This window comes from Rhinolophus ferrumequinum (assembly GCF_004115265.2).
Source record: "Rhinolophus ferrumequinum isolate MPI-CBG mRhiFer1 chromosome 5 unlocalized genomic scaffold, mRhiFer1_v1.p scaffold_110_arrow_ctg1, whole genome shotgun sequence".
Lineage (NCBI taxonomy): Eukaryota > Metazoa > Chordata > Mammalia > Chiroptera > Rhinolophidae > Rhinolophus > Rhinolophus ferrumequinum.
The window spans coordinates 1,611,922-1,638,179 of record NW_022680355.1 but is presented as its reverse complement, the minus strand read 5'-3'; the positions used below and the strand labels follow the sequence as shown (position 1 = coordinate 1,638,179).

General features: G+C 43.3%; 1 protein-coding gene across 3 annotated transcripts in view; it reads left to right on the top strand.

The window, feature by feature from the left end:
- Positions 1-4,776: 4,776 nt before the first annotated feature.
- Positions 4,777-26,258, top strand: part of NMT2 (N-myristoyltransferase 2) — a 55,812-nt gene continuing 34,330 nt past the window's right edge. For 2 of the 3 annotated variants that reach the window (XR_004422431.1, XM_033100650.1), the window contains exon 1: positions 4,777-4,973. Coding sequence is in view for 2 of the 3 variants with exons in the window: in XM_033100650.1 (XP_032956541.1) it covers positions 4,864-4,973 (110 nt within the window). In the remaining variant the exon portion in view is untranslated. The remainder of the gene's footprint in view (positions 4,974-26,258) is intronic. The other variant, XM_033100651.1, reaches the window with a different exon arrangement.

Below are 26,258 nucleotides of genomic sequence, written 5' to 3'. Positions count from 1 at the left end.
TTGTTAACCAGATAAAACAGTGCTTACCTGGAACACACCCTCTTGAATTGTGTAGATATTTGTTGTTGTTGTTTTTTTTTTATCAACAAAAATTTTTTTAATCAATTTGACATGCAAAATAGAAGTAAACATAAAAATTTTAACATAAAATTAAACATAAAAAAAGGTTGGCATGCTAGGAATTAAAATGCAATCATGCCTCGTATTTACAAGAAATCTCAGTACCGACATTGAAACATCCAACGCATTTCCGCTGGCTCTCCTGATTAAGCACTGCCACTCTCCCTCAGGTATGGAAACCTCTGAATAATTTCCCATCCTTCCTGCAACTGAGTCATTGCTAAATGTTTGGAGATTTTTATTGTTTTTTAAATTTTGTATGTGTGTGTGTTTGGCTTGGTTTTTTCCCTCCACTGTAGTTAGTGTCTCTGGGACAGTCTGGGTTCATTTCTCCTCTGAAATAAATCACAGTAACTGGCAGTTTTGCCTCCAGACTGTTTCTTACGAGAGGTTCAGAACACTGTAGATAAATCCATTTCTCCCACCTGCAGCCTTGACAGCATAATTGGTGGATGCTTCTGCAGTGGATTCAATTTATTCACATTTGATTTTGAGACTCTTTATCAAATTATCCTAATTACATCACCTCCCAGTTCCACACGGATCCTTTCCCTGCCAATTATGCAAAAGATGTTAGCGTTCCTTCTTTCTCCTCTGACATGATATCAGAGAGCCCTGCTTTCTACTTAAGATTGAAGAAGTCTTCTTTTCTTCAAAATTCTTCTCAAAGCCCACTTCCTCCAGGAAACTCATACCAACAACACTTTGAGTCATATCTGTTCCACTAAACAAGAACACTTGAATGTTTGGTGTTTAACAAGGCAGAAAAACCAATAGACAGTGACAAATGGGCAGTCTTTCCCTGGAATGTAAGTGCTGCCAGGCTCCCTCTGAAGTCTAACCTGTCTTAACTCTGTGCATCGACGCGTACGTTGTGCTTGAAAATTGGTGAAGTACTTTCTACAAGAGAAAGTACCACTTGTTTTATGAACTGGCCAGCCTTATGGCAACCCCATGGTACAGGTGGGATAGCTAATATCGGCCCATTTGATAACTAAGATAACGGACACTCTACAGGGTTAAGAGGCTTGCAAAGATCACACAGCTACTAGGGGCCACACCTTGAATGCCCCTGACCTTCCACCATATAGCCTAGGGCTCCTTTTGTTTACCCCAGCTGCACCCTGGGGTATGTGTGTGCCTCCCCAACCATGGAAATGTCTACCAAGTCTCTGTACTTCATTGTATTTATTATTTACTTTTCTCACAATGGCTTAGCAACCAGAGGAGGGATGAGGATCAATACTTGCATTCTTTAATTCTTCTTTTTTCGGAGCCCATTATAATGATTAGCACTCCCGAATACTTACTGTCCTCCTCTTCGTCTGTCTAATATCTGCTTCACTCTCAGAAAGACCTACCGTTGGATTTAAGGCTCACCTGAGTAACTCAGGATGATTTCGTCTTGAGATCCTTAAGTTAATTCCATCTGCAAAGATCCTTTACCCAAAGGCGGGCACATGCACAGGGGGATAGGACATGGACATATCTTTCGGGAGCAAGCTATCAACTAAGTACAGATGTGGATTATAGAAAAAGGAGGAGATGGTTGCTGACTTCTAGAAGATTGCAGTGAGGTTGAGGAGATAAGGCATACTATTTAGAGACAATTCTCCATGGGTCACTCGTATTTCTCCATGTCTTGCAAGTGAGGCACTGACTATTCTTTGTTCTGGATTATCTTTACAAGGATAATTATAATATATCAAACCTTGGAAGACTGAGATGGTGTCTCTCTTTGGAGCAATGGGCAGGCTCATTTACTATCAAAGATTTGGTTCCCCCACCCTTGTGAACTGTTGGTGGGAATGTAAAATGGTGCAGCTGCTATCAAAAACAGTATGTGGTTCTTCAAAAAATTAAAAATAGAATTACCACATGATCCAGAAATTCCACTTCTGTGTATAAACCTGAAAGAATTGAAAGCAAAATTACAAACAGATATTTGAACACCCATGTTCATGACAGAATTACAATTGTCAAGAGATGGGAGCAACCCAAGTGTCCACTGATGGATGAATGGATAAACAAAATGTGGTATATCCATCCAATAGATATTATTCAGCCTTAAAAAGGAAGGAAATTCTGATACATGCTACAACACACATAAACTTTAAGGACATTGTGCTAAGTGAAATAAGCCACTCTCCAAAGGACAAATACTGTATGATCCCATTTACATAAAGTACCTACCTACAGTAGTCATGTTCATAGAGACAGAAAGTAGAATGCTAGATGCCAGGGGCTGGGGGGGGGGGGGAATGGGGAGTTGTTTAATCAGTATAGCTTCAGTTTTGTAAGGTGAGAAAGCTCTAAAGATTGGTTATACAATAATGTGAATACACTTAATACAACTGAACTAGACACTTAGAAATGGTTAAGATGGTAAATTTTATGTGTATTTTACCACAATGCTTTTAAAAAGCAAAAGTTACAATAGTTTAAATAAAACAAGACCAATTATACAACTGTGGCAGGATAGGAAATTCCCAAAGGCCTCTTGTGACTCACTGGTGGCCACTCTACTGTATTGTCTTCTCCCAAGTAAATCTTGGATCTAAGATTCCAGAAGATGCCACTTGGTTCCTATCCCCCAAACTTTGGGATTAAACCAGGGAAAGAAGCAAACAATTTTTGAAGCATAGTGAGTTTTCATACATGACAATAGGATTTAGGATCATCTCCAGGGTCATCTGCCAACTTTGTCCTCCTTCAAATGATTAGCAATGGCAAACATTTGTAGTATATAATACCTCAGGTTATTATGGAATAGACGTTTGGGCCAACTCCTTTCTATTCTAGAGAACAGATATCCCCTGTTAATCATTGTTTGCTACTGTTTAACTAATTTTTGATGACCTTATTTTATTTCTCTGGGATTATTTGTTTCCTTATTGTTTTTTGGGAGGTTTTTAGTCAAAGCTTCTTAAAAAGTCAAATAAATGTACATCTGCTGAATTTCCTTTTTGTATTTTTATTTTTTTAAATATGTATTTATACATAGTTTTTTTTAAATTGGATAATATTGGGGAGCAGTGTGTTTTTCCAGGACCCATCAGCTCCACGTCAAGTCGCTGTTCTCAATCCAGTTGTGGGAGGGGCGGCGCAGCTCACTGGCCCACGCAGGAATCGAAGCCGCGACCTTGGTGCCATGAGCACTGCGCTCCAACCACTGAGCCAAGCAGCCGCCCTATTTTGTATTTTTCCAATCTTTCAGAGAATCCTTCTGATAGGTTACAGTGACTGATCTGGTAGACTCGGTCAGCATCCTACCGGTTACGCAACCAGGTTACAGTTACCCAACTCTTCATGTTCACAGGGATGAGCTGCAGGAAACTCATTGATCTATATTTACCTTTATCCTAAACTTCAAAGCCAGAGGCCACAAATGACTTTTTGCCTCAGAAATAGTTACAATTATGAGAGGTAGTATTCTATTTCCTTCGTGATTTGGCCCCATTTTGCCTTTCTTACGGAATCTTAGCTGGTTCAACATCAGTGAGTCATAAAAGGCTGGTGGACTTTGCTATCGCTCTGCAATTTTTGACTTTCGGATACTTCTATGTCATTGCATTTTAAAGGGCATAAGGACCTTTGTGTGTGCTGGGGCGGGGCGGGGGTGGGGAAGCCACAAAGTGCTCCCAATACCTTCTGCATAAAAATTTCAGGTGGTTCTTTTAGTCTTGCTTTCCTCATTGAGCAGTTTTTGATAGCTATCTTCCCACTGCGGTCGTAAAACCTTCCCGTGGCCTAGCGGGACCTTGAACATCACCCATCACAGGAAAGCAAAGGAAGGGCTGTTGTATACAGGCGGCAACAGCAAATTGGAGCCGGAACTTCACCTGCCTTTCATTTGGCAATCCATGGAGCGCCTTCTTTTCCTCCTCCATTCACCGGAAGAGATTTCAGCCTGGAAAACCACCTACTTTTGCTTAGAGGTCTACGTCATGACTTCCCCTTGGGGAAGCCAGAGTGGCCTGCCTGAAACTGTCTAATCCCCCAACACAACCCCCAGTATCGTCTTGGTCTAAGCCAACTGTCTGTGGTGTCCAGCAAAAACAGGGGCGGCTCCAGCGTTTTCCTGTTAAGAGTTTTACGGCTGCGAACCTGGTTAGAACAGGGAGGTAGGAAGGCAGGAAGCACTCTTTTGACTTTTTGATTTGCTAGTGTATTGGAAATATAGCTATAGATCTATACGATGGAATTTTTAAAAAGTGTATGTGAGGGGGATAGGGAGGGGAAGACTTCTGGAAATCTCTGTCCTTGGCGTGCCTATCCCTAAGTCAAAAATCTGCAATGGTTAAACGCGCTCACTAACATGTAGAGATGTTAAAATCGCGTGGCCTGTGATCCAAAAATGAAGACTCGCAGGATTTGGAGTCTGGAGGCTGCGTGCGGCATTCAGAGACAGGCCCGGGGCTGAGGCGCAGGCTGGTTTCGCATTCCAGGGTTCACGCCCCGCGCCCAGCCGCCCGCTCACCACCACAGCGACCCCCGACTAGCCACCCCCTACACGGGCCCTCTCCGCCCCTCCTCCCTCCCGCGACCAGCGGTGCGCAGATCCCTGGCCCCGCCCCCCGGCGCGGTGGGCGGGCCCAGGCTGCGCGGGGCGGGGCGGGGCGGGCGCCGCGGGCGCGGGCTCTGAGGAGACGGCGGGCGGCACTAGAGGGAGCTGCTCGCGCCGCCGCTCCGGCCCCCTCGCTCGCGGCCCCAGGCGTCGCTGCCGCAGCTCGCGCCGCCGCGATGGCGGAGGACAGCGAGTCTGCGGCCAGCCAGCAGAGCCTGGAGCTGGACGACCAGGACACGTGCGGGATAGACGGGGACAATGAGGAGGAGACGGAGCACGCCAAAGGGTAGGCGCGCGGGCGCCTCGACTCCGCTCGGACGCGGGTCCGGGGGCGCGGGCGGGGCCGGGCGGCCCCTCCGAGGGGTCTTCGCATGGGTGCGTCGTCGGGCTGCGAGCCTGTGGTGAGGTCGGGGCGCGCGGCTGGCAGCGGCGCGGCGCGGTGGAGGCGAGGCCCGGGGTGGGCGGGGAGGCGCTGGGCCCCCGTGCGGGGACTGGCGACGCCGCTGTCACCTGCCGCGCGGCCAGCCGACCCTCGCCCATCGTCGCCGCATGCCTGGCCCGCGGGTGACTCAGTGAGATCTAGGGGAGGTGCAGCCCCTTTCTCTTTGTGGCGGCCGGGTTTATGGAAGTCGTCGTCCTCGCTCCGCTCCTTGTCATCTTCTCCTGAAGTCCCTCCAGACCCTCCCACCCCTCCCCCAGCCGCCGCCACTACCAGAAAAAATGAGGAGCTTGTGGCCGGGTCTGTGGGGCGGGAGGGGTGAGAGAGTGGTTTTTTTTTCTCCTGCTGCTCCTGCTGGCGGGGAACTGCGGAAAGTTGTGCTTCCCGGGCGGGGGCCCTCGCCCCCAGCCCCGCGCCCAGCCGGACCGGGGGTGCGCAGGGGGTCCCCGTCCGGCTGTTCCTGCGGATGCTCGTGGTTGCCCTGGCTGAGCGCGTCTGCAGAGCGTGTCTGCAGAGCTCTCAAGAGCAGGTCCGACCCCCTGATTTAAGGTCGGACCTGGGGGCAGCACCCGCAGCCCTAACGAGACCCCGCTTGCTGGGCAGGCGTTTGATCTCCAAAGGCCAAAAGCACCGTGCGTTTTCACACCTGATCGGGTTTCTCGTGCCTTTCTGCCCCGCAGACTTGATTTGCTTTCCATGGGAGAAAAGGTTGCTTCCGGTTAAGGGTAGTATATAAGTTCTCTTTTTAGGGGCGGAGGTCATTTTAAATAAAGATTAGCGTCCTTAAAGGTGAAGTGTGCACTCACTCCCCTTTTCCCTGTTGGAGTCAAAGTATGCGCTGGCACAGAGCATTTCGTGCTGCCCCTTGAAGTGGGATTTTGCAAACCGTGGTGACTGATGAAGAAGTGGGTCAGCTTAAAAACATGATAGGAAGGCCTTAGTCACACAGATGGCTTATTTAGTCAGTTCATGGAGAGAATTCTTTAAATGATTGATAATTAAAAAGTGTCAAGCATTTGCATTCGTTGTAACGCCTGCTTTAAGAATTATTTAAGAAAAGAACTTTTACTGAGCTTTAACGTGTTCTAAAATATTAAAAGATCAAGAAAAAGAAAAGCTGACGAAATGTATCTCCCACTTGCGAGTCGCTGTTTTTTTTTTCCGTGAATACTTCAGTGGCAGCTGCAAGTACCCAATGTTATAATTCAAGTCTAGAATGCTTTTTTAAAAGAGAGGAAAGGAAATTCTACAGAAATCTGAGAGTGAGTTCTGTTTATGCAGTGATAGAAATTTGCCTATGACATGTTTTTGAAACAATAGCACTAGGACCAGAAATAAGCCCCGATGCAAATGTGACAGATTACTCCCAAACTTTACCACCTGTCCATTATCTTTCTGGAGCAATCCTGGACTTTTCCCTTCTTTCCTGTAAATTCTGCTCATTGCCCTTCGTTCTTTTGAAGGTTTGCTTACACAGTCAAGAATGTCCACAGTACAAAGAATTATTCATCTCTGCGTCCATTGATCCGGGCCTGTCCCCAGGAGCCTTGCTGTACTGTGTGAAGTTCTCAAATTAGCATCCACAGTCATCTCCCTGCCCTCTTCGGTTCTTAGTTTTGTACATCAGCACGCTAAATATATGTTAGCATGGTTACTCAAAATTTAGGGATGCCCAGTGGACTGAATTGTTTTAACCAAGCGCAGATGACACAACGGCTTCTACTGGGAGAGGTTGATATCATGGATTTATTGTAGTCTATTAAGGTGTAAGGAGATGAGTAAAAATCCAAGTTGCAGTGCTTGTTGGATTGCTTTTTTTTTGGGATTTGAATTTAGATAATATGTGCCAGATTTGGGAGACTATTTGTGAGTGTGTTTTTTTGTTTTGTTTTTTCCCTTGGCTCAGTACTGATGATATGGCTCAGTAGAACCCTAGAGTTTTTTTCTTAAGTAGCTCACATTTGCAAATACAAAAATTTGAAAGATTCCTCTTTTCTACACTTGGCATCTTCATTCTCCATCAATTTAAATTACATGACAAAGCGCCTTTGGAGGAATGTTTACATAAAGGCTTTACCTTTTAAAGATGAGTTATCATTTTGAGGCTACTGGGTCTGGGTTGGTGCACAAAGCAGTAATTTACTAGATAGTACCCTTGTGGCCTGAAACAATTAATTTACCCCCACAATTAAATATAATGTATTTAATAGTGGTTTCAGACATATTAAGTTAAAACTAGAGCCTTGGGTAAAAAGGAAATACCAAATTAGGTTGTTTTGCCCCCAAATATAAATATTACAGTATATGCTTTTCTTTCATTTTCATACACTTTTCTTTATGAACTAAAACAAGTATTTCATTTTGTGTGTAATGCCAGAAGTCCATGAATGAAATACAACTTATGTTCAATTAAAAGCAATGGCTTTTATGTTTAATTAAAAGCAATTGCTTTCCGCATTATAAAATACTTGCGTCGCAACTTTCTTTATATTTTATTTTTCATGGAAAGTGTGCTTTTTGTTTATCTTTTTGATCCACCCAAGTATGAAAGTGGCATACTACTATAAAAATTCCATGCAATTCCAGAAAACATTTTAATTAGTTAGACTGTAGTCAAAAAAAGTGTACTTTTATTATCTTCAAACAATGTGCAGCAATTAGAACTAGACTGACAGGATTACCTAGAAAGATCCTTTAAGTAAGTTGCTTTAACAAATGATTTACAATTAGGGAAGTAAGTCGGTCTTTGTAAAGAGCGTTTAGGAACTTGAAAACTTTCAAGCACACTAAAAGTTGTAAGGTAATCTTGTTTATACTGCTGTTTTCTTAGCAAAGACTTTCTACGTAGATGAAAATTAACTTGCAGCTGTCTTCTTGTCCTTGAGGCCTTGATCGGCATCTTCTCGATTTGTAGATGACGCTGGGCCAAGGTCATTATCTCTTACTCAGCCTACCATCCCTCAGTACGGAAGCATAGTCAGCTCCCTGTTTTGGAAACAGTGTCACAGTTGGCCCCAAATAAAAATTAGCATTTAAGGTGGCAACAAAACCAAGTTTCTCCCTTTGCTTTACCAACATTGGCTTTCAGAATGCGTATTTCTCGGACAAATTGATGTTTTTTATCTCCTTTCCGCAAAGAGAGCTTTTTCCTTAATATTCACTATGGTGGAATAGGAGGCAGCTGCCAAGGATTTTTATATAGTGAATAAAATAAACATATATGAATATGCCTTTGTTGGCAGATACAGGACTAAATTATTCCCTGGGGTAGATATGAAATAGTTGTAGTATTTCAGGGTTATTCCCAGACCTTTTAGGTACATTTTTTTAGAAAAATTAAAGATCGGGTATTTAGTAAAGATTAAAACTTTGGAATTCTTTTAACAAAAAACATAACCTCTCTTCTCCCACCCCCAATTTAGGGGGGGAAAAATTGAACTTATTCTCTGTGCAGTATGTTGTTATTTCTGATTTTATCTGTGTATTGCTGAGATTGGCTGTGGGAACTCTCTCCTTAGTCAACTGTGTAGAATCAATGCGAAGACACAAAAAATGACTACGACTCAATAGATTTTTCTTGTGTTGGAAAATTTAAAGGATAATTCAGAGCTACTCTTTCTGAAACTTGATCTGTTATCACCTGTATAAATCAAAATGGAAAGGTGTGTTAACAGCCTTTGCCCAAGGAACCTCCTCAACTTAAGAAATACAGTCTGAAATGATCAAATGTCTGCTCAGACTTGTATCTGAAATGGTGATATCACCCTTGGGCCCAGAGCAAACCTCCAGAGCTTGGCTGTACCCTAGAAAATTTCTAGGTATAGGCCATATACTGTGCCATCTTGAAGTTATTTATTAACACAAGTGTACACAGTAAATATATGAGTTAAAGTCAGTCAGTCAGTGAACTCAGAGATTGGAGCCAAATTCTGCACCAAGTTCAAGAAGGAGGTTGGTTGATTGGCTTGTTGTTATTCCACCTGAAAATATGTTAATGACTTTTGTTCATTATAAAAGTAAAATATGCTTATTAAAAATTCAAACAGTGAAGTGTATAGAGTGAAAGCACCCTGGTCATCTTATTTCCTAGAGATACCACTATTGACAGTTTAATCAGCTCACATTTTAATACATGTATAAAGTGTATATTTAACATAAATAGTATCATACTTTATATGGACCTTCTATTTTTCACTGTCTGTTAGCGTTGTCTGCTAGAATACTCTACAATGATGGAAATAGTCAATACAGTGACTAAGGAACTGAATTTTACATTTTAATTTAAATTTAAATAGCTCAGTGTGGGTCGTGGCTACCGTGTTGGACAGCTCAGATCACATCCTTCCTTTGAATTTATAAGCTTTTGTGGCACTCAGAATATTTCTTTGTTCTTTTTTTTGTCTTTTATGGAGTATGTCAAGTTTCCATTCTTCCCTTTTTTTTTTCCCCCTTTCTCTATTGGTTTAGAAGCTCTATAGCCTGTTTTTCTTCTTATGGTAATTATCTTTAAATTTGGAACAAACATGATTTATCTGCATTTCTCTATCATATATGTCAAAATTAACCATTACCCAAAATATTCTGCTACTGAAGAAGACAAAATGTGTAGGATGTTTTGACTTCGTTTTCCTTTACATTTCCTAGGTTTTGTTGAAATACTCTAGAATTTTAATTCCATGTGGCTTCTTTTATTTTCGCCCTTGTATCTGTTAAAGCTTTTTTCTTAACACTTAATGTAATTGTATATTCACATTCATAGTATCAAAAACATCTTAGACTTTCCTGACAGCTTTGCTGTTTTTATTGCTGACCACTTATTCTGTGTAAATCACACCTTCTGCTTTTTTTCTTTGAGTAGTTTCTCATTTCGTTTTTTTGTTAAATATGTGGATGACATATTTTCTGAATTCCTGTGTGTCTGAAGATGGCTTTCTTTTGCCCTCACACATAAACCACAGTCTGGTGTGCATGTAATTCTGTGATAACAATCATTTTCCTTCAATCTCCATAAACACTGGTTTATTATCTTCTAGCATTTAGTGGCACAGATGTTTCTCTGCTGATCCGCTTCTCTGTCTTATATAGGAAACCTTATTCTTTTTCTTTGTTTTGACTTGTTTTTAGTCTGGAAGCTTCCAGGATTTTCTCCCTTTCTCAAATGTTTCCACATCCTTTTACCTTCTATGATCACTCTTTTCTTAAATATCAAAACACAATGGCTTGAGCTCGTACATATTTGTGGGGATTTGTTGGGGACTGAGGTTTCCGTGGCCCCCTGACTTGTCCATGTTTCTGCCGGCTTGCCCATCACCAGCTCCCAATTCATTGGTCCCCTCAGCATTTCTCCCTGTGTTCCATTGGACCCTGGGTGGAGTACAATTAGCTCTCTTTCATCCCCGCCCCCACACCCCCCAAGATCCACTAATATAAGACTTGTGCACACCATTTACTGGTGGGTTTGTGAATAATGAGGGAGGGTTACCATCTGGCATTATTTTTCACCAAAGGGATTTATTACTGCCCATGCCCCGCTGTAGGGCACTTCCCACAATGTTCTTGGGAGTCCTCTCTCTCCATGAGAGAGAGTGGTCTCTTATCGTCTCAAATTCAAGGTCCAGCTCCGCTGTGCTTTCTTTCATGAAGCCTTCTGTGGGCATTACAAGCAAAGGCCCTATAAGCCCTTCCTGAATGTGTCCTTCAGGTAGCGGCCTTCCCACGTCACACACACACCCGTCCACGTCTCCCACTCATCTTCTCAGGTGGACCCTGTTTTTACTACAAAAGCAGCTGTGACTCGTAGAGATAAGTGACTTGTCTAGGATCACATGGCTCGTAAGCGGGGAACAGCATTCTTTGCGTCCATTTAATGTACGTGTGTTATCTACAAACTGGCTCAAAAAAAAAAAGGTTTCATTTTATACATACGGTAGGTTTTCTCAAAATGATGTATGATAGAACTGTATTAGAAATAGAATTGGGGACCAGCAGTTCAGGAATTCAGGGTCTACCTATCTCTAGCCTTCCTGCCTCTCTCCCTCCATCAGTCAACTACTAACTGCCTGGAGACTCTTTCTTGGTTCAGATTCTGCAGAAAGGATCTCGTTCGTTTCTGGCCAGCAAGGCTGGGTCCAGTCAGCCGGGGCAGAAGGTGGGAAGGTGGAGGGATTGTCATGTGGTGCTGGTCACTGAGCGCTCCACCTGTAGTGAGGTGTGTGGTCAAAGCTGGCTTTCAGAGGCCATAGTAAACAAGGCTGGCACCGCAGCGGTGCGCAGAGACAGCACTCAGGCTGGGAGCAGCCGTGCAATGTCACGTACGTTGCACACACATTGATAGCTTAATAAAGATTTGTTGAATGCATTCCAGGGGTCTTAGTCCCCCTTGACAGATTCATATCCAATTTCAAAAATACTTCCCTGTGTGCATTAGGAATATGTGAAGGATTGTCTTTTTCTAATTCTAACTGAAAGAACTTGGAATGTAGAGTTTTTAGTTGTGTGTATTCTGTGCTGTATAGGATCCAGCATGGTAAAATAATAGCTAATTTTTTGAACTCCTGGTTAGTAAACAGGAGTTCTTCCTGCTTTGCATATACGTTTTTTCTTCTTGAATCACTGTAACAACATATGAGGAGACTGAGGCTTATCCAAGTTTAAATAACTTGCCCAGGCCGCATCTCAGTTTCAGACTTTGGGCTGGGCCGCTCACTGAATGTAAACTCTTGCCGTTGCAGTAAACTGCATGGTCTCATGGACCATAAATTAATAAAATACAGAGTAATTTGTTTAATAATGTTTCAAGCTCATCTCCCCACAAGTCATAGATCAGCAACTTGAGTGCCTCTGGAGACAAAATTCACAAGTGTAGTGGGTATACTAAATGGCAGTGAATTTAAAGATAAATGAATGCATTTCCTCGTTTAAAAACATATTGCAGCTTGATTACAGAGAACCCTTTTGAGTTTCTCTTCAAGTCTCTTAAAGGGCTACTTTTAATTATAGCATCACTGTAATTTGCAGTGAGATCGCTTATGCTTCTGTCACAGCTGTCTCATCTTTCTGGCCCGAGTGCTCTAGCTGCCCCCATGTGGTCTCATACACATCAGATCCTTTTCCTGGTGCCTCGCGCCCTCCCACACTAAGACCATTCAGACCTCCACAGTCAGTTTCCTGTAAGAAGCCAGACACGCTGGCAGTGTGTATTGAGCATCTCTGCATGACGGCGCTGCTGGAGGACTCCCTGCAACACGCTGGTACCCAGCTCCGTCCAGCATTTGAGATGGGTAGTGCTTTTCTGTGTTCTTTGAGTCCCTGTACGTCAGTGGCCTGTCATGCTCTCCCAGCTACAGGAGAAAATCCAGTGCACAAATCACTTGGTGGAGGTCCCACACTGACTTGGGATTTAAACTTTATAGTTTCTGTTTTGTTAGCATGTTGTGCTTCTGTTACTGGCTTAACACACACCACCACCACCATCACCACCCCTCCCCAGGGATATATGAGCCCCTTTATTCCCATGGCTGTGTTCATGCAGTGTTCAAGTTCATGTAGTGCTTTCCCAGAGAAAGATGGCGACTCAATATGATAATTTCCCATAGTTTCATTTGCTTTTTTGGGGGAGTGGAGGGGAAGAATACTTGTTCTCCACGACCCTTTGGGTATTTATTAATATTTTAAAGAAACTGAAGAGAGAACCAGTGAAAACAGTTTTGTGTTTCCAGATGAAGTTTTAAACAAATCCTTTTTGCAAAAGCCCATCATTTTTAATATAGAACGTTAGACATGTATCATCAAGTAAAAAGACAATGCTGTGGTATATTCATATATACATTTTCCTATTGATAATATATTTACAAAAATGCAAATATGCCTACAGTTCCTATTGCCCTGGAAGTTCCTGCTTTTCAACCGGTATGCCTTGAACATCTTTCCAGGACATTGCAGAGCCCTTGTCTGGTCCTGTGAAATGGCTAGCTAGTCCATCTGATGGCTCTAGGGAGAGTGTCATCATTTCTTTAGGACACTGTTGTTGGGCCCCTTCTTCCAAAGCAACGTCTTTTTTTCTGGCACATGGAGTGTCTTCCTCCTCTGTCCCACTGGCCCGAGTGTGCATGTGATGGGAAGTCACCTCAGACCAGGTGAGCCCAGCGGACATCCTAGGGATGGGTGGCTGAGAGCAAGGCAGAGGGAGCCTGGCCCCGGCTTCTTCAGGCAGAACCTCCCTGGGGAGAGAAGCTGCAACTTTCCCATGAAAGAGAATTGAAATTGAGCTCCTGTGTCAGATGCTGCTGTTATTTTGGGACTCGCCACACACAGCCTGACCCGTATGCTAACTAATATTACATCTGTGTTTTAGCTTTCGCTTTGTAGACACCTTAATTTTTAAATTATCTAGTATTTTGAAAAGGTAGTATGAGCATACGGTACAAAATTCAAAAGGCACAAAAGGGTATCCAATACAAAGTTAGTCTCATTCTCCTGGTACTGAGTTTCCTTCCCATAAGCAGCTACTCTTGGCAATTCTCGGCCTGTCTTTCAGGTGGTGTTCTCTACATATCCAAGATCACGTGTGTGTGTGTGTACATGCGTGGGTGTATGTGTGTGCACACTGTGCTTGCACATGCATTCACTGCCAAATGGTAGCATGCTGTACCTCGATTTTTAACTTAATGTATCTTGGAAATCATTATATATATTGAACCACATAGACCAACCTCATTTTCTTTTTTAATTTTTTATTGGGGAACATTGGGGAACAGTGTGTTTCTCCAGGGCCCATCAGCTCCAAGTTGTTGTCCTTCAACCTAGTTGTGGAGGGTGCAGCTCAGCTCCAAGTCCAGTTGCTGTTTTCAGTCTTTAGTTGCAAGGGGCCACCATCCATGCAGGAATTGAACCGACAACCTTGTTGTTTAGAGTTCGCGCTCTAACCAACTGAGCCATCCAGCCGCCTCTCCAGAAGCTCAGCGGCATCTCGTTGTCTTCAATCTAGTTGTGGAGGGTGCAGCTCACTGGCCCATGTGGGAATCGAACTGGCAACCCTGTTGTTCAGAGCTCGCGCTCTAACCACCTGAGCCATCCGGCCACCCCCAACCTCATTTTCTTAAAGGCTGTGTGTTATATCGTTGAATGGATGTATCATTATTTTACTTGTCCTCTGTTACTAGATCATGAGATTGTTTCCAATCTTTAGTGCTCATTAACTGTGCTGAAATTAATATCCTTGAATGTATATCACTTCTCTAGAATATTTCTTAATATTTTAAACTCTTTGTCAGCCAGCAAGTTTTAGGGAGGCAGTGTGGCGTGTTGAAATGAGTATTAAGCCAGGAATCAGGAAACTTCTGTCACTAATCCTGTTTGATTTCAGAATAGTCACATAACCTCTTTGGACATGCGTCTCTTCTTGGGGGAATTGAAGAGTTTGATTCTCAAAGTCTTATGATGTAACAAATACATACAAATACTTTGTCCCGGGCCCAGTCCTTACCCTCAGGGATAGTAGTGGGGGGGCCCTGGGGGGAGCGGTCAGGACACAGACCCATGAGTGGATCCTACACCTTGTGCTTCAGGCACCCATCACTCTCCAGTGCTCTTCTTGTATTAGTTTTCTGCTGTCAGCTCACGGGTAAGGGGAAAAGATAAACGTGGGCAAAAGAGAGGCCCCAGCCCTGCGTTCTGTCCTGGCTTGTCCCTGCTTTAAGCTGTCCCTTGTCGCACCATCAGTTCCTTTTCTTTTAGACAACGTCTCCTCACTCCGGGGTGTTTCTATTCTCATCTCTTTTCTCCACCATGACCATTAGCTCCCTTCTGGATTTGGGAAGTCATATCCTTTTGTGTTTGAGAATTCCAGGTTCATCTTTGCCAAAAAGTGCCCTCTGCACAGCCTCAGGTTGGCCTGTGACCCTTGACTTTCTCCACTGAACTCCTGTTTTCTATCTTGCTTTTGGCCTTTACTCTTGGTGACATGTCACAGACTCATCTCTCAGCCCTTCTACTCACGGAGGTATCGTGCTTTCTCTATTCCAGTCTTTTCTACTCCGTCTGAGCCGTGCGTCCCCAGAACCCCTTAGCCCTCCTGTGCCGTGGATCTGTTCTGAGTTAGGAGCTGACCATGACCTTCCTGCTACTGTAGCCTCACTGCTCCTTCTCCCAGATTAACTGCCTAAGACGGCAGTTTTCCCTCCAGACCATGCAGAACCCACCTCTTACTTCTTCACAAGACTTTTCTGGGGGGGAAAGAAGCATAATTTTTTGCCACGCTCTGTAACTACAAGTATTTTATCTAAATATGGAATGTTCCTTTAATGAAAGAATTGACTAGGTTCGTGATCAGCATTGGGCTACATAAAAGACGAAGTAAGAAACGAAGTTTAGTTTATTGAAGACCTGTCTTTGCAGATTGTCCAAAGGAATTTAGAAATCGGAATAGAATTTGAAAAGCACATCAAATTGTTAACTTTGCTGAACGCATTCATATTATTAAATATAACTGCTAGTACAATATTGAAATGAATCTCCATCAGAAATAAAAAAGATTTTTTGTGACTTATTGTCTTCCTTGAATAAAATCTGAAAGGCCCAGAAATGAGAAAAGTCATATAAGTAGAAGCTAGTGTATATCATTTTTTCTTCTATCAGAAAAACATTTGTGAGCGTGGGTGATTAAAGGCTGTAGGAAATAGGGTAATTTTTCTCTAATTTGGACTATCATGAAGGATATACTCTGCCAACTCCCTCAAGCCTTTTTTTAAAAATTGATTTTTCTACTTGTTTATCATTTCATCTTTAGGAACAGTTTTACCTAAGAGACAAAAAAGTAAGCCTTTAAGAAATTTGTTTGTTGACCAGCTGAACAATTTGTATTTAGTCTTTCAATTATATGTAATGATCTTAAAGATATGTAAAAAAAAAATTATTTGGGCATTTTAAATATTTCCTCCTTTATTCTGATTTTGGACAGTCTGCAAAGACAGGTCTTCATAAACTAAACGTCACACTAGTTTCTGATCAATGAGTCTTGATAAAATTGTATTATGATTTAACATTAACTGTTATTCAGATTGTGGTATTTATGGGAAAGAGACACCAAGTTTGTTTGTTGGTTATGAAACAGTCGTGGGAAGAGAAGGCTAATGAGATAGAACATGCTTGCTCACGTTTAAATTATGATAAGAGTAGAAAGAACTGAAAATGTGAAAACAACCCAATATCTAAAAGAGGGGGATTGGTTAACAACGTCATCAGGTTCTACACCTGGGATTCAAGCCAGGCCTGGGTTGAATCCAGGGTTCTGGGCAGTTCAGTCACTGCCTGGAACCAGCTGCCCTCTGCTGCTTACACCTGTGTAAATATTGAAATTTTTGGCTGGTCCCACTGTGACCTGTACCCAGCGCTTCAGGCTCAGGAGTGGCAGCCACCTGCCTCCTTGGCTGAACTTTCTAGTAATAAAGGTCATCACCAGATTCTGCCCCTTACTGGCCATAAACTTTAGGGCAGCTGTGAGCTCTTGAGCCTTGCAAGGGCTTCTCTATGACTTTCTGCTTTGACCAGAGATGGTGTGGCTTTGAAGAACCTCTGACAGATGTATCCTACATCAGTCCCAACAGGGGAAGGGACGTGCCAAGAAAGAGACGAAGCTACCCAACTGAGGAGGTAGCTGAAATCTTGCTTTGGGTCAGGCTGTACCAAAGCCAGATGATGGCACCTGGAAGGTTAGCGTCTTGCTCTGGACTGTGCATTACACATGGGGAGAAAGAGGCCGAAGAAGTCACGACTGGAATTGTATAGATGAGCCACTGACAAAAACAGACTCACTTGTGTGACTTCTTCAAGATCTTGAAGTGCAGGTGGAATCCTATTGGACTGGGTGGCCACAGGATCAGCTGGTGTAAGATCGGTGCCCTGATCCAGCATGAGGACAGGCTGTGGCCAGCACACGGGAGAATCTGACTCTGCCTCGGCCGGGACTTGCCACAGCTGTGGGTGGGAATTCTCTTCCGTCAGTGGCGGGGCACCATGATGGACCTTTGGGTTACCTGTGCTGTTTTTTAGAAACTCCACCCAAACCTCCTCATAGGTTTTCTCCCTTGTGGTACCTTTCCCTCTAGTAAAGCGGTGTGATTTCCCAAACGTGCGCGCGCGCGCGCGCGCACACACACACACAACTAATGATCTGCTACAATTCGGTGAAAGACAACTAGGCTAAAATGTTCAAAGATCCTGAATAGGCAGTTCACAAAAGAAGACCAAAAAAGTTGCCAATAAATATTTAAAAAGATGTTCAGCCAGTGGAAATGCATAAACAAGAGACAATATAATGTAGTAATTACATGGATTCTGGAGCCTGACTGGCTGGATTTCACTTCTGGCTCTGCCATTATCAGCCGTGGAATGTTCGCAAGTTACTCTGTATTTCAGTTTCCTCTGACATAAAATGGGAAACATGATAATAATAATGATAATAATAATAATAATGATAATAATAATAATACTTACCTTACAGAGTTGTGACAATTTGCAGGATTGGTGTCTGTAAGGTGCTTAGTACAGCGCCGGACACATAGTAAGTGTGCTGAAGTGTTAGCTGCTGTGACGGTGACGATGACAGTGGTGGTGGTAGCGGTGGTGGCGGTGGTGGTTCTCGAAATTGGTTACATCAGGTTACATCTCACCAGCAGTCTCTGAGTGTTCCTTTTCCTCACATTCTTCCGGTATTATCAGACTTTCCAATGTTAGGCAAATCAATGGATAAAAAGTATAATCTCAGGTTGTTTCATTCTCAGTTTCCTTCCTGCTGGGGAGGTTGACATCTTTTCATAAATTTATTGGCTGTTAGGGTTGCCTCTTCTGTGAGTCACTTATTCATATCCTCCACCTATTCTTCTGTCAGTCTTTTATCTTCTTATTGATTTTTACATTGATTTTTCATTCATCCAGCAAGTATTTATTAAGAATGTTTTATATGTCAGACCCTGTTTTAGGTGCTAAGAATACAACGGACAATGCTGTTTCATGGATCTTACGTTCTAGTTAAAGGAAGACAAACCAATAAATAATACATTTTTAGCTAGCGATAAATTCTATGAAGTAAAGCAGATTATTCATAGTAATAGCTAACATTTAGTGAGTGATTTCTATGTGCCAACTACCAATACTAATGTGTTAACTCATTTTATCCTCAGTTTTCATTACACTATTTATTGAAAACTTCATCCTTTTACTGAGGTAGGGAAACTGAGGCACAGAGAGGGTAAATAATACCCTAGGAAGTAGTGGAGCTAGGATTCAAAACCAGGTGGTCAGACTCTAGCTACTGCCTGCAGTTCTGTTGTATTCGAGACTTCTGGGGAGTGGAAAAGTAGCTCTTCCTCACTCAAGGGTTGGGCAGCTCTGCTTCTCATTATTGTATAAATGCTGTCAGGTATGTCTGGGAGTTTGGACGAGGGGATGGCTAATTCAGTGCTAGTTTCTGTAGGTCCTTGTCAATATATTTGTAAAGTTCACATGAGAGAGAGGGGAAAAATAAAACCTTGACAAACTAGAGTTAACAAAAATGATTACAGTGTCTCCATTATACCAAATAAGATAGTATAATTTTAACAATACAGGTTTTTTGGGGGAGCGGGGGTTGGTGCACACTATCGATTAACTCCCAAAATGTAACTTGACAGAAAATTTCATTGCTCAAGTGTCCAGTCGGTTATAGAATAGGTGATATAAACATTTTTTAAGAATTTTTGGTGAAATAGTCTGCAATTTTTAGGTCTGTATCCACTCCAGTTTCCATGAGTGTAATTTATCTGTTTTAGAAAAAAATTGATTCACACTCAAGACAGAAATTTCTGGATTCTTCATTGGTGGAGATATTTCCATCCAATTGGAGAGGCATCAATGCTGGTCATCACCTCTCAGCCTGTATCCCTCTGGATGAAAGCTTCTTGGGAACTTGGAGATATTTGAAACTGGGTGTACTGGACATAAAAGCTCTGAGGTCCTGGGCTCCTAATGGTTTCCAGAAAAGCCATAACCAGCAGCAGTTAAAAGATTGAGGCAGGAAAAGGATAGTTCTCTGGGTTTCAAATCCAAGGGCACGTCCTTGATGATTTCATTTGCTGCCGTCACCCCCCCACACTGCCCCCACTCCCTGAACATGACACAACGCTGAGCACATGACAGATACGTGATAATAGGCTGCAGTAGACTTTATCATCCAGGTAGGGAGAAGTGGAGCTTTCGGAGGTGTTTTACTGCCTGGCAATATGGGATTGGAGCCACCTCAAAAGCCAGGATTACTCACTCGTTCATTCACCAAGCCTTTGTTATAAAAATCTACTAGTGTGGGGCATGGAAGCATTAGAGACCTTAGGGATAGAAATATAAATAGTTTTCTTCGTACACACCCCCCCCAGTACCAACACAAATGTGTACGTAACTCACGCAGTCGCAGGACAACAAGTTCACTTCTTTATAAGGAACCAGCCATGGGAACGCTGGGGAAGGAAAGCTAGAAATACTCAGACTCCCAAATCAGAGGCGTGGATACGTGCTTATCTGTGGCGTATTTTGCGCTTCAGGATCTGGCTGTGATATGTTTGTGTAAACCCAATTGCTAGTCAGATATTTATGGGAGCCCTTAGCCACCAGATGATTTTAAATATAAACATCACAATAGTACAGATTTGAGTCTACTGATGAAAATAAACTGCTCCCTTTGGGGTGGGAATGCATTACTATTTTTAGACCACCAGGGTGCCATTTGGTGAGGTCTTGATGTTTCTTCAAAAATGAGCACTGCTTTCTATTTTAGAATTAGGAACAGGGAAATAATGAAGCTATAGCTCAAGCTCGTCTCTTAAACAGTTTTTCTCACTATTGAACATACCTTTCATAGTTTGACATTACAGAGGAACAAATTATCCATTTTAAATTAAAAAGTGCATGATTTTAATGCACGAATAACTGCCAGGTCATACCCATACTCTCTGACCTGGACGTTGGGCGATAAGCCTGGCACTGTGTGTCGGTTAGTGTGCTGCGAGTTAGAGGTGGTAAGAACAGCCCCACAGTTCCGTCGTTAAGTCAGCACTGGTTTGTCTCCCACCTGCACTGCACGCATGCAGGCAGCGGCCTCTGCTCGTCGAGGGGCTGAGGGGCACAGGCTGAAGGAGGTGCCACGATGACTAGGCTGCAGGGCTTGGCTAGAAGGGAAGTCAGCCCAGAAAAGGCTGATGGCTCCGCAGGCTCTCCCCCGGGAGGAGGAGCGCATATTACTTTGATCCGTCTCCCACTGGCTGAGCAAACTGCCCTCCGATGCCTCACTTCAGGAGGGCAGGCAGTGTGTGCTCCTCCTGTCCAGTGCCCGCAGGACAGGGGATTCGGAAATAGTGCAGAGCACGAGGGAGTGTACCACACATCTGAGTGCAAAAGACCCGGTTCTCCTCCCGTCTGTCTCCTTCACGCTCACGCGACTGTCACACTCACAGCACTTCTGACGCTAGATGTGGGGTGGGGTTTTCCTAATACATACATATTTTATTATTCACACATTTTATAAAGAAATGAGAGCTATTCTGTTCTTAAGGAGCTTTCAGTCTAGTGGGAAAAGCAGATAAGACCACCAGGTTTAGAGTGTGCTAGATGGAAGGATGCCCACGTGGCGGGTCATTGCGTGAGGGCCACCTAGTTCAGGTCAGGGACGGAGCCAGGTTTCTCAGAGGAGGTGATTCTTGGCCTGCATCTGGAATGACAAGCAGTTTGCCAGGAAATGAAGGAGAAAAGGGTGTCCTGGAAGGGGAAACATGTTTAAATGTGTAATAATAACAGTACCTCATGTTTGTCGAATGACTTGTTCCATGCCAGCCACTAGGCCACACACTTACAGGCCCTGCCTCCTTAAGTTCCCGGAGGCCTCCCATTTGTGTTTTGTCTGCTGCCTTAAAAATACACGCTTCAGAGGACAGGACTTTTCTTTGTTCATGGTTGTATCTTTATGCTCCAGTAACTATTGCTGTATCACAAAGCAACAACCAGGTAATTGTGCTCACAGATCCTGGGGGTTCGGAATGTGGACAGAGCACAGTTGGATGGCGTTCTCGCTGGGGGTCTCAGGCGGTTGCCGTCAGATTTCGGCTGGGGCTGCAGCCAGCCAAGGACCGGGCGCCCAGGGCGGCTCATTCACGTGGCTGGCTGTCCGTCCTGGCCGCTGGCCGGAGCTCACCCAGCGTGCCTACCGGTGGCCTTTCTAGCGTGACAAGCGTCTCACAGTTGTCTGATGAGAACATTTTATGAGAACTGGGTGGGAGCTGCGTGGCCTTTTCTCACCTAGACTCAGAAGTCACATATTGACACGTTTGTTGTGAATGATTGGTTGTGAGTCAGAAGCCTGTCTACATTCAAAGGGAGGCAACTTGATTCTGTCTTTCATTGGGAGGAGTCTTTAAAACTTCTGAGGACATGTTGAAAAGTGCCACAGTCCAACTTCTGGCCAAAACTTATTTACATTTCTCCCACATGTATAATGCATTTACCCTCCCTAACACCCTTCCCCAAATCACACCGTGTCCTCGCTTATAATTAGGCCGAGTCTTGAAGTGCAGCGTTTTGTCTCCGAATCCAGCTCTAGGCGAGGGTGAGGCCCCTCACGGCCGGCCGGAGCCAGGGAGCTCAGCAGATACACTGTGCTTTCCACACGCCCGTCGGGAACGATGGACAGGTGTACGAGAGCCGCGGTCGCTATTTCCATTCAAAAGGGGGGAAGAGACAGCACACCCCAGTCCGTGGTCTCTAGCAGTTCTGAAACCTGTGTAGCACGTGTCACCAGCTCCTTGATCCGAGGGCAGCCCTACTCTGGGAGCCGTTCTCCGTGGCTCTGGCCTCTTCCTTTGGGCTCTCGGTTGTGCCCTTTGAAATCATCCTTCTAAACGAAAACTGACTTTGCATCTGAGTAACCTCCGTCTGCTTCTTGCCTGTAAGAAGCGGAGGGTCCGAGGCCTCTTTTCATTTTCTGCTCTGTCTCTTCAAGCTGATGTAATTCATTTTAAAATGTCATGGGCTTCCTGTGTTTCAATTTATAATCCACTCCATTAGACAAAAGCCACCCACAAATCTCTTTCCGATAAGCTTTTCTCTTCCTTGGACTCCTGGTGACTTTGCTGTGGGACAAATATTCTTAGAAGCCATATTGTTTAGAGAGGATATACCAGGCACCTCCTTCAGACACCTGGAAGGCCTTTTGTCTGTTTGGAATGGTCAGGGTCCTAAGGAAAGGTCATACAGGCCACCCTAGAAGTGACTTTCTGTCCTGAGGCCATTGCTTCAAATGCAGATTCTTTGCCTTCAGGAAATGCTGGGGATGAGGAACAGTTTTATTTTTTAATCTAGAAATACTGGCTGGGTTTATATGTTTTCCAATTTCCACTCAAAAACTGAGTAGCTCATTCTGGAATCACTCCTCTCTCAGTTACGGTCAGCGGGGAGAAGGCAGCACTTCCAACCCTCTGCCCAGAAATCTTTTTAGTTAGATCATCAAGTGCATTAGGTACATTTTCTATTTTCCACATGATTGTTGGAACAGTTTTATAAATGTTCCTCTGCTGCATAACAAGGGTCTCCTTTCCAAAATCTTTTCTGTATTTGAAAATGAAGAAATCATTGAAATAACCGTTAAATAAAATACCATTTTCTGTGTTTTTCCTCAAGCCCTCACCAGCAGCCTCCTCGAGGCCGTCAGGCTTCTGCTAACAGTCTCCTCGGGTTTTTCCACCTGGTCTTGATGCTGGTGTGTTGGGTTTTTAGATTTTTGTTGGAACAGCCCTCCATTCCCAGATACCAAATTTCTGTTCTGGATTTTATTGCTGCGTAACGAATCATCGCAAACCTCGTGACATAAAACCACGACCACGTTATTGCTCGTATGCTTGCAGATGCTGTGGGTAAGGAAGTTGGAAAAGGCACTTGCTTGGGGCTTCTTGTGCAGATGCTGCCAGCTGTTGCCTTAGGGAGTCCTCTGCAGACTTGACCTAGCTGATCATACATGAGGGCTTCCTCCCACGGTCCCTAGTGGGTGCCAGCTGCTGCCCTGGAAGTTCCGCTGCACTGTCTTCCAACCTGGTGGTGCCAGGGCAGTCAGAGTGAGCATTCCGAAGGAGCCAGGTGGAAGCTCCTTGACCTTTTGTGACCTCGCCTCAGAAGTCAGTGTCACTTCTTCTATGTTAAGAGCAAAGTGACAAAACTGCTGAGATTCAAGGGAAGAGGAGGAGACCCCCACCTCTTGTTGGGAGAAGTAGCAAAGAATTTTCGGACATGTTTTGAAACTGCTGCATCTGGAGTAGTGTCTGGGAAAAAGAGAACTCACCACGTAATTACATCCAAGAAGTAGGCGTGTCTACCTCTCTTACTGTATCTGCTTGTTAGTCTTGGGGAAATACAGTGTGATTTCGCCCCCATAATAACGAATTACGTTAGAATGGGGCTTTTTGTATTTGTAATGGGTTTTTGAAAAAGAAGGACACAGAACTTCTCATTATGCACCTTTTATTCCAAATGAATTAGAAAGCTAAATAATGTTTTTTTCCAAAAGTTATACAGTTAATAGAAAGAAAAGTATAGAAGGATATTTATGTAATTTTGGAATAAGGAAGGCCTTTCTAAGCAAGAGTTAAAAGCGAGGAAGCCTCAAGGGAAAAATTTTAAATAGTAGATTCCACAGAAATTTTAAATGTCTCTACAGAAAAAGATACCATAAGTAAAGCTGAAAGCTAAAAAATAAATTGGGTAAAATATATGTAATCTAAATAACAGACAACAAACCAGGCAATGTAATATAACCATACAGTAAATAGTATTTCATGGGACTGTTGTGAAGATTAGATGAGATTAAAGTGCCCAAAGTAAAAATACCTAATAAATGATAGATTCTATCCATACTTTTATAAAGAGCACCTACAAATCAATTTTTTAAAATATGGCTAACAGAAAAAGGATATGAATAAACAATTCATGGCAAAATATAAATGATCAATAAACATGAAAAGATGTGTAGCCTCACTCATGATTAAATAAACAAAAATTAAATTTACAATGAGATTCGTTTCTACCTGTGAGACTGTTGGGATAAGAAAGAATGTTAACATATCAGGGCTGCCAAAGAAGTAGGGAAATTGACCTTCTTACTTACTCTTCTTTGTCCTTTCCTGGTAAGGTGTTTTTAACCTCTGGCTTCTTTCAGGATTTTTCCTTTATCTTTGATTTTCTATAGTTTGAAACTGATAGGCCTAGGTGTTGTTTTTTGGGAATTTATCCTGCTTGATGTTTTCTGAACTTCCTGGATCTGTGGTTTCGTGTGTAACATTCATTTGGGGGAAATTCTCAGTTATTATTGCTTCAAATATTTCTGCTGTTCCTTCTTTCTTTTCTTGTCCTTCGGGTATTCCCATTACCTCTTTGTTATACCTTTTGTGGGTGTTCCACAGTCCTTGGATAATCTGGGGTTTTTTCAGCCTTTTTTCTCTTCGCTTTTCAGTTTTGGAGGTTTCTATGAAGGGTTTCCATTGCTGTATCTTCAAGCTCAGAAATTCTTTCCTCAGCTGTACCCAGTCTACTAGTAAGCCCACTCAAAGGCATTCTTTATTTCTGTTCATGTTTTTGATACCTAGCATTTCTTTTTTTTCCCCCCTTAGGATTTCCGTCTCTCTGTTAACATTGCCGGTCGGTTCTTCCATGCTGTCTGCTTTGTTCATTTGAGCCCTTAGCACATTATTAATCATAGTTGTTTTAAGTTCCTGGTCTGATAATTCCAACATCGCTGCCGTGTCTGGCTCAGATGCTGGCTCTGTCTTTCCCAACTGTGTTTTTGGCCTTTTAGTAGTATGCCTTGTAATTTTTTCCCTGATCGCCAGACATGATGTACCGGGTAAAAGGAACCGCTGCAAATAGGTTTTGAGTACTGTGGTGGTGAGGGGTGTGTGTGGGGGGGTCACATTCTGTAGCCCTGTGATCAGGCCCCAGGCTTTAGGGAGCCTGTGCCCTTGCTCTGTGAACTCGACAAGTGGGCCTCAGTTTTCTTCTCCCCACCGTAGGCAGCACAGGACGGCCGCAGTGCCTGGGGTTGGGCCTTTCCCTTCCCAGGTCAGTTAGGCTCTGACAATGCCCCTGAAGGTCAGGCCCTGAGGGCGGACATGTGAGGAGGAACAGAATGTTCTGGCGTATTTCAAAATGGTTCCTCTTCCCCACCTGAAGGGATTTTTCTCCAGTATTTATTGTGGGAATCTGATTGGACTCCTGGAGTAAAACTCACAAAAGTGTGACTGGGTCCCCTGGAGTTTTTAACTCTCAGGCCTGTCCACACGTAGCTTCCAGCACTTGGTCAATTACAGTTGACGTTTTCCTACCTGGGCGCTGGCTGTTTCCTGTGGTGGTTTCAGCTGGTGAGTCTGCTCTGGGAAGCTGTGACTCCCTGCATTCATCTCGCTGTCTCTCCAATCTTGGAACAGTTTGCCCTGTGTCCTTGCCTCTCTTACGGATCCAAGAAGATGTTGATTTTTCAGTCTGTTAGGACGGAGTGTGATTTCTAAGCTCCTTACGTGCGGAACCAGAAACTGTCTCATTTACTGTTGGTGGAATGGAAATAGGTACAATATTTGTTAAACCAGTTTTAATCATCTACTAAAACTAAAACGCTGCCTGCCCTTTGACCTAGCATTTCCACCTTTGGACATACTAGTGTGAATGGACAAAGATGTAAGTACCAGAATATGTTTCGGCAGCAGCATTTTTAATATAGGAATGAAGTGTGATATATTTACACGATGGAATGCTGTCCAGCTGTTAAAAAGAAATGATGTAACTCAATAGATCCTGACATGGAAAGAAGTTCAAGACATGTTGTGAAGTGGAAGGGGGAAAAAAGCAAGTTTCAAAATGGTATGTTTAAGAATCAATTTTTATTTAAAACTTATTTATAGTGAAAATGAGGGCATGCTTCGAGAAGACAGTTAATTTTGGAAGAATATACCAGAAGAACTATTGGTTGCCTTTTAGGGATAGTGTCATAAGGCTGTTAGTATATTAATGACACATGTGTCTTCTATGATAAATATGTATTTGATAATTAGGTAAAAATTCAAGAAAGAAAATGGG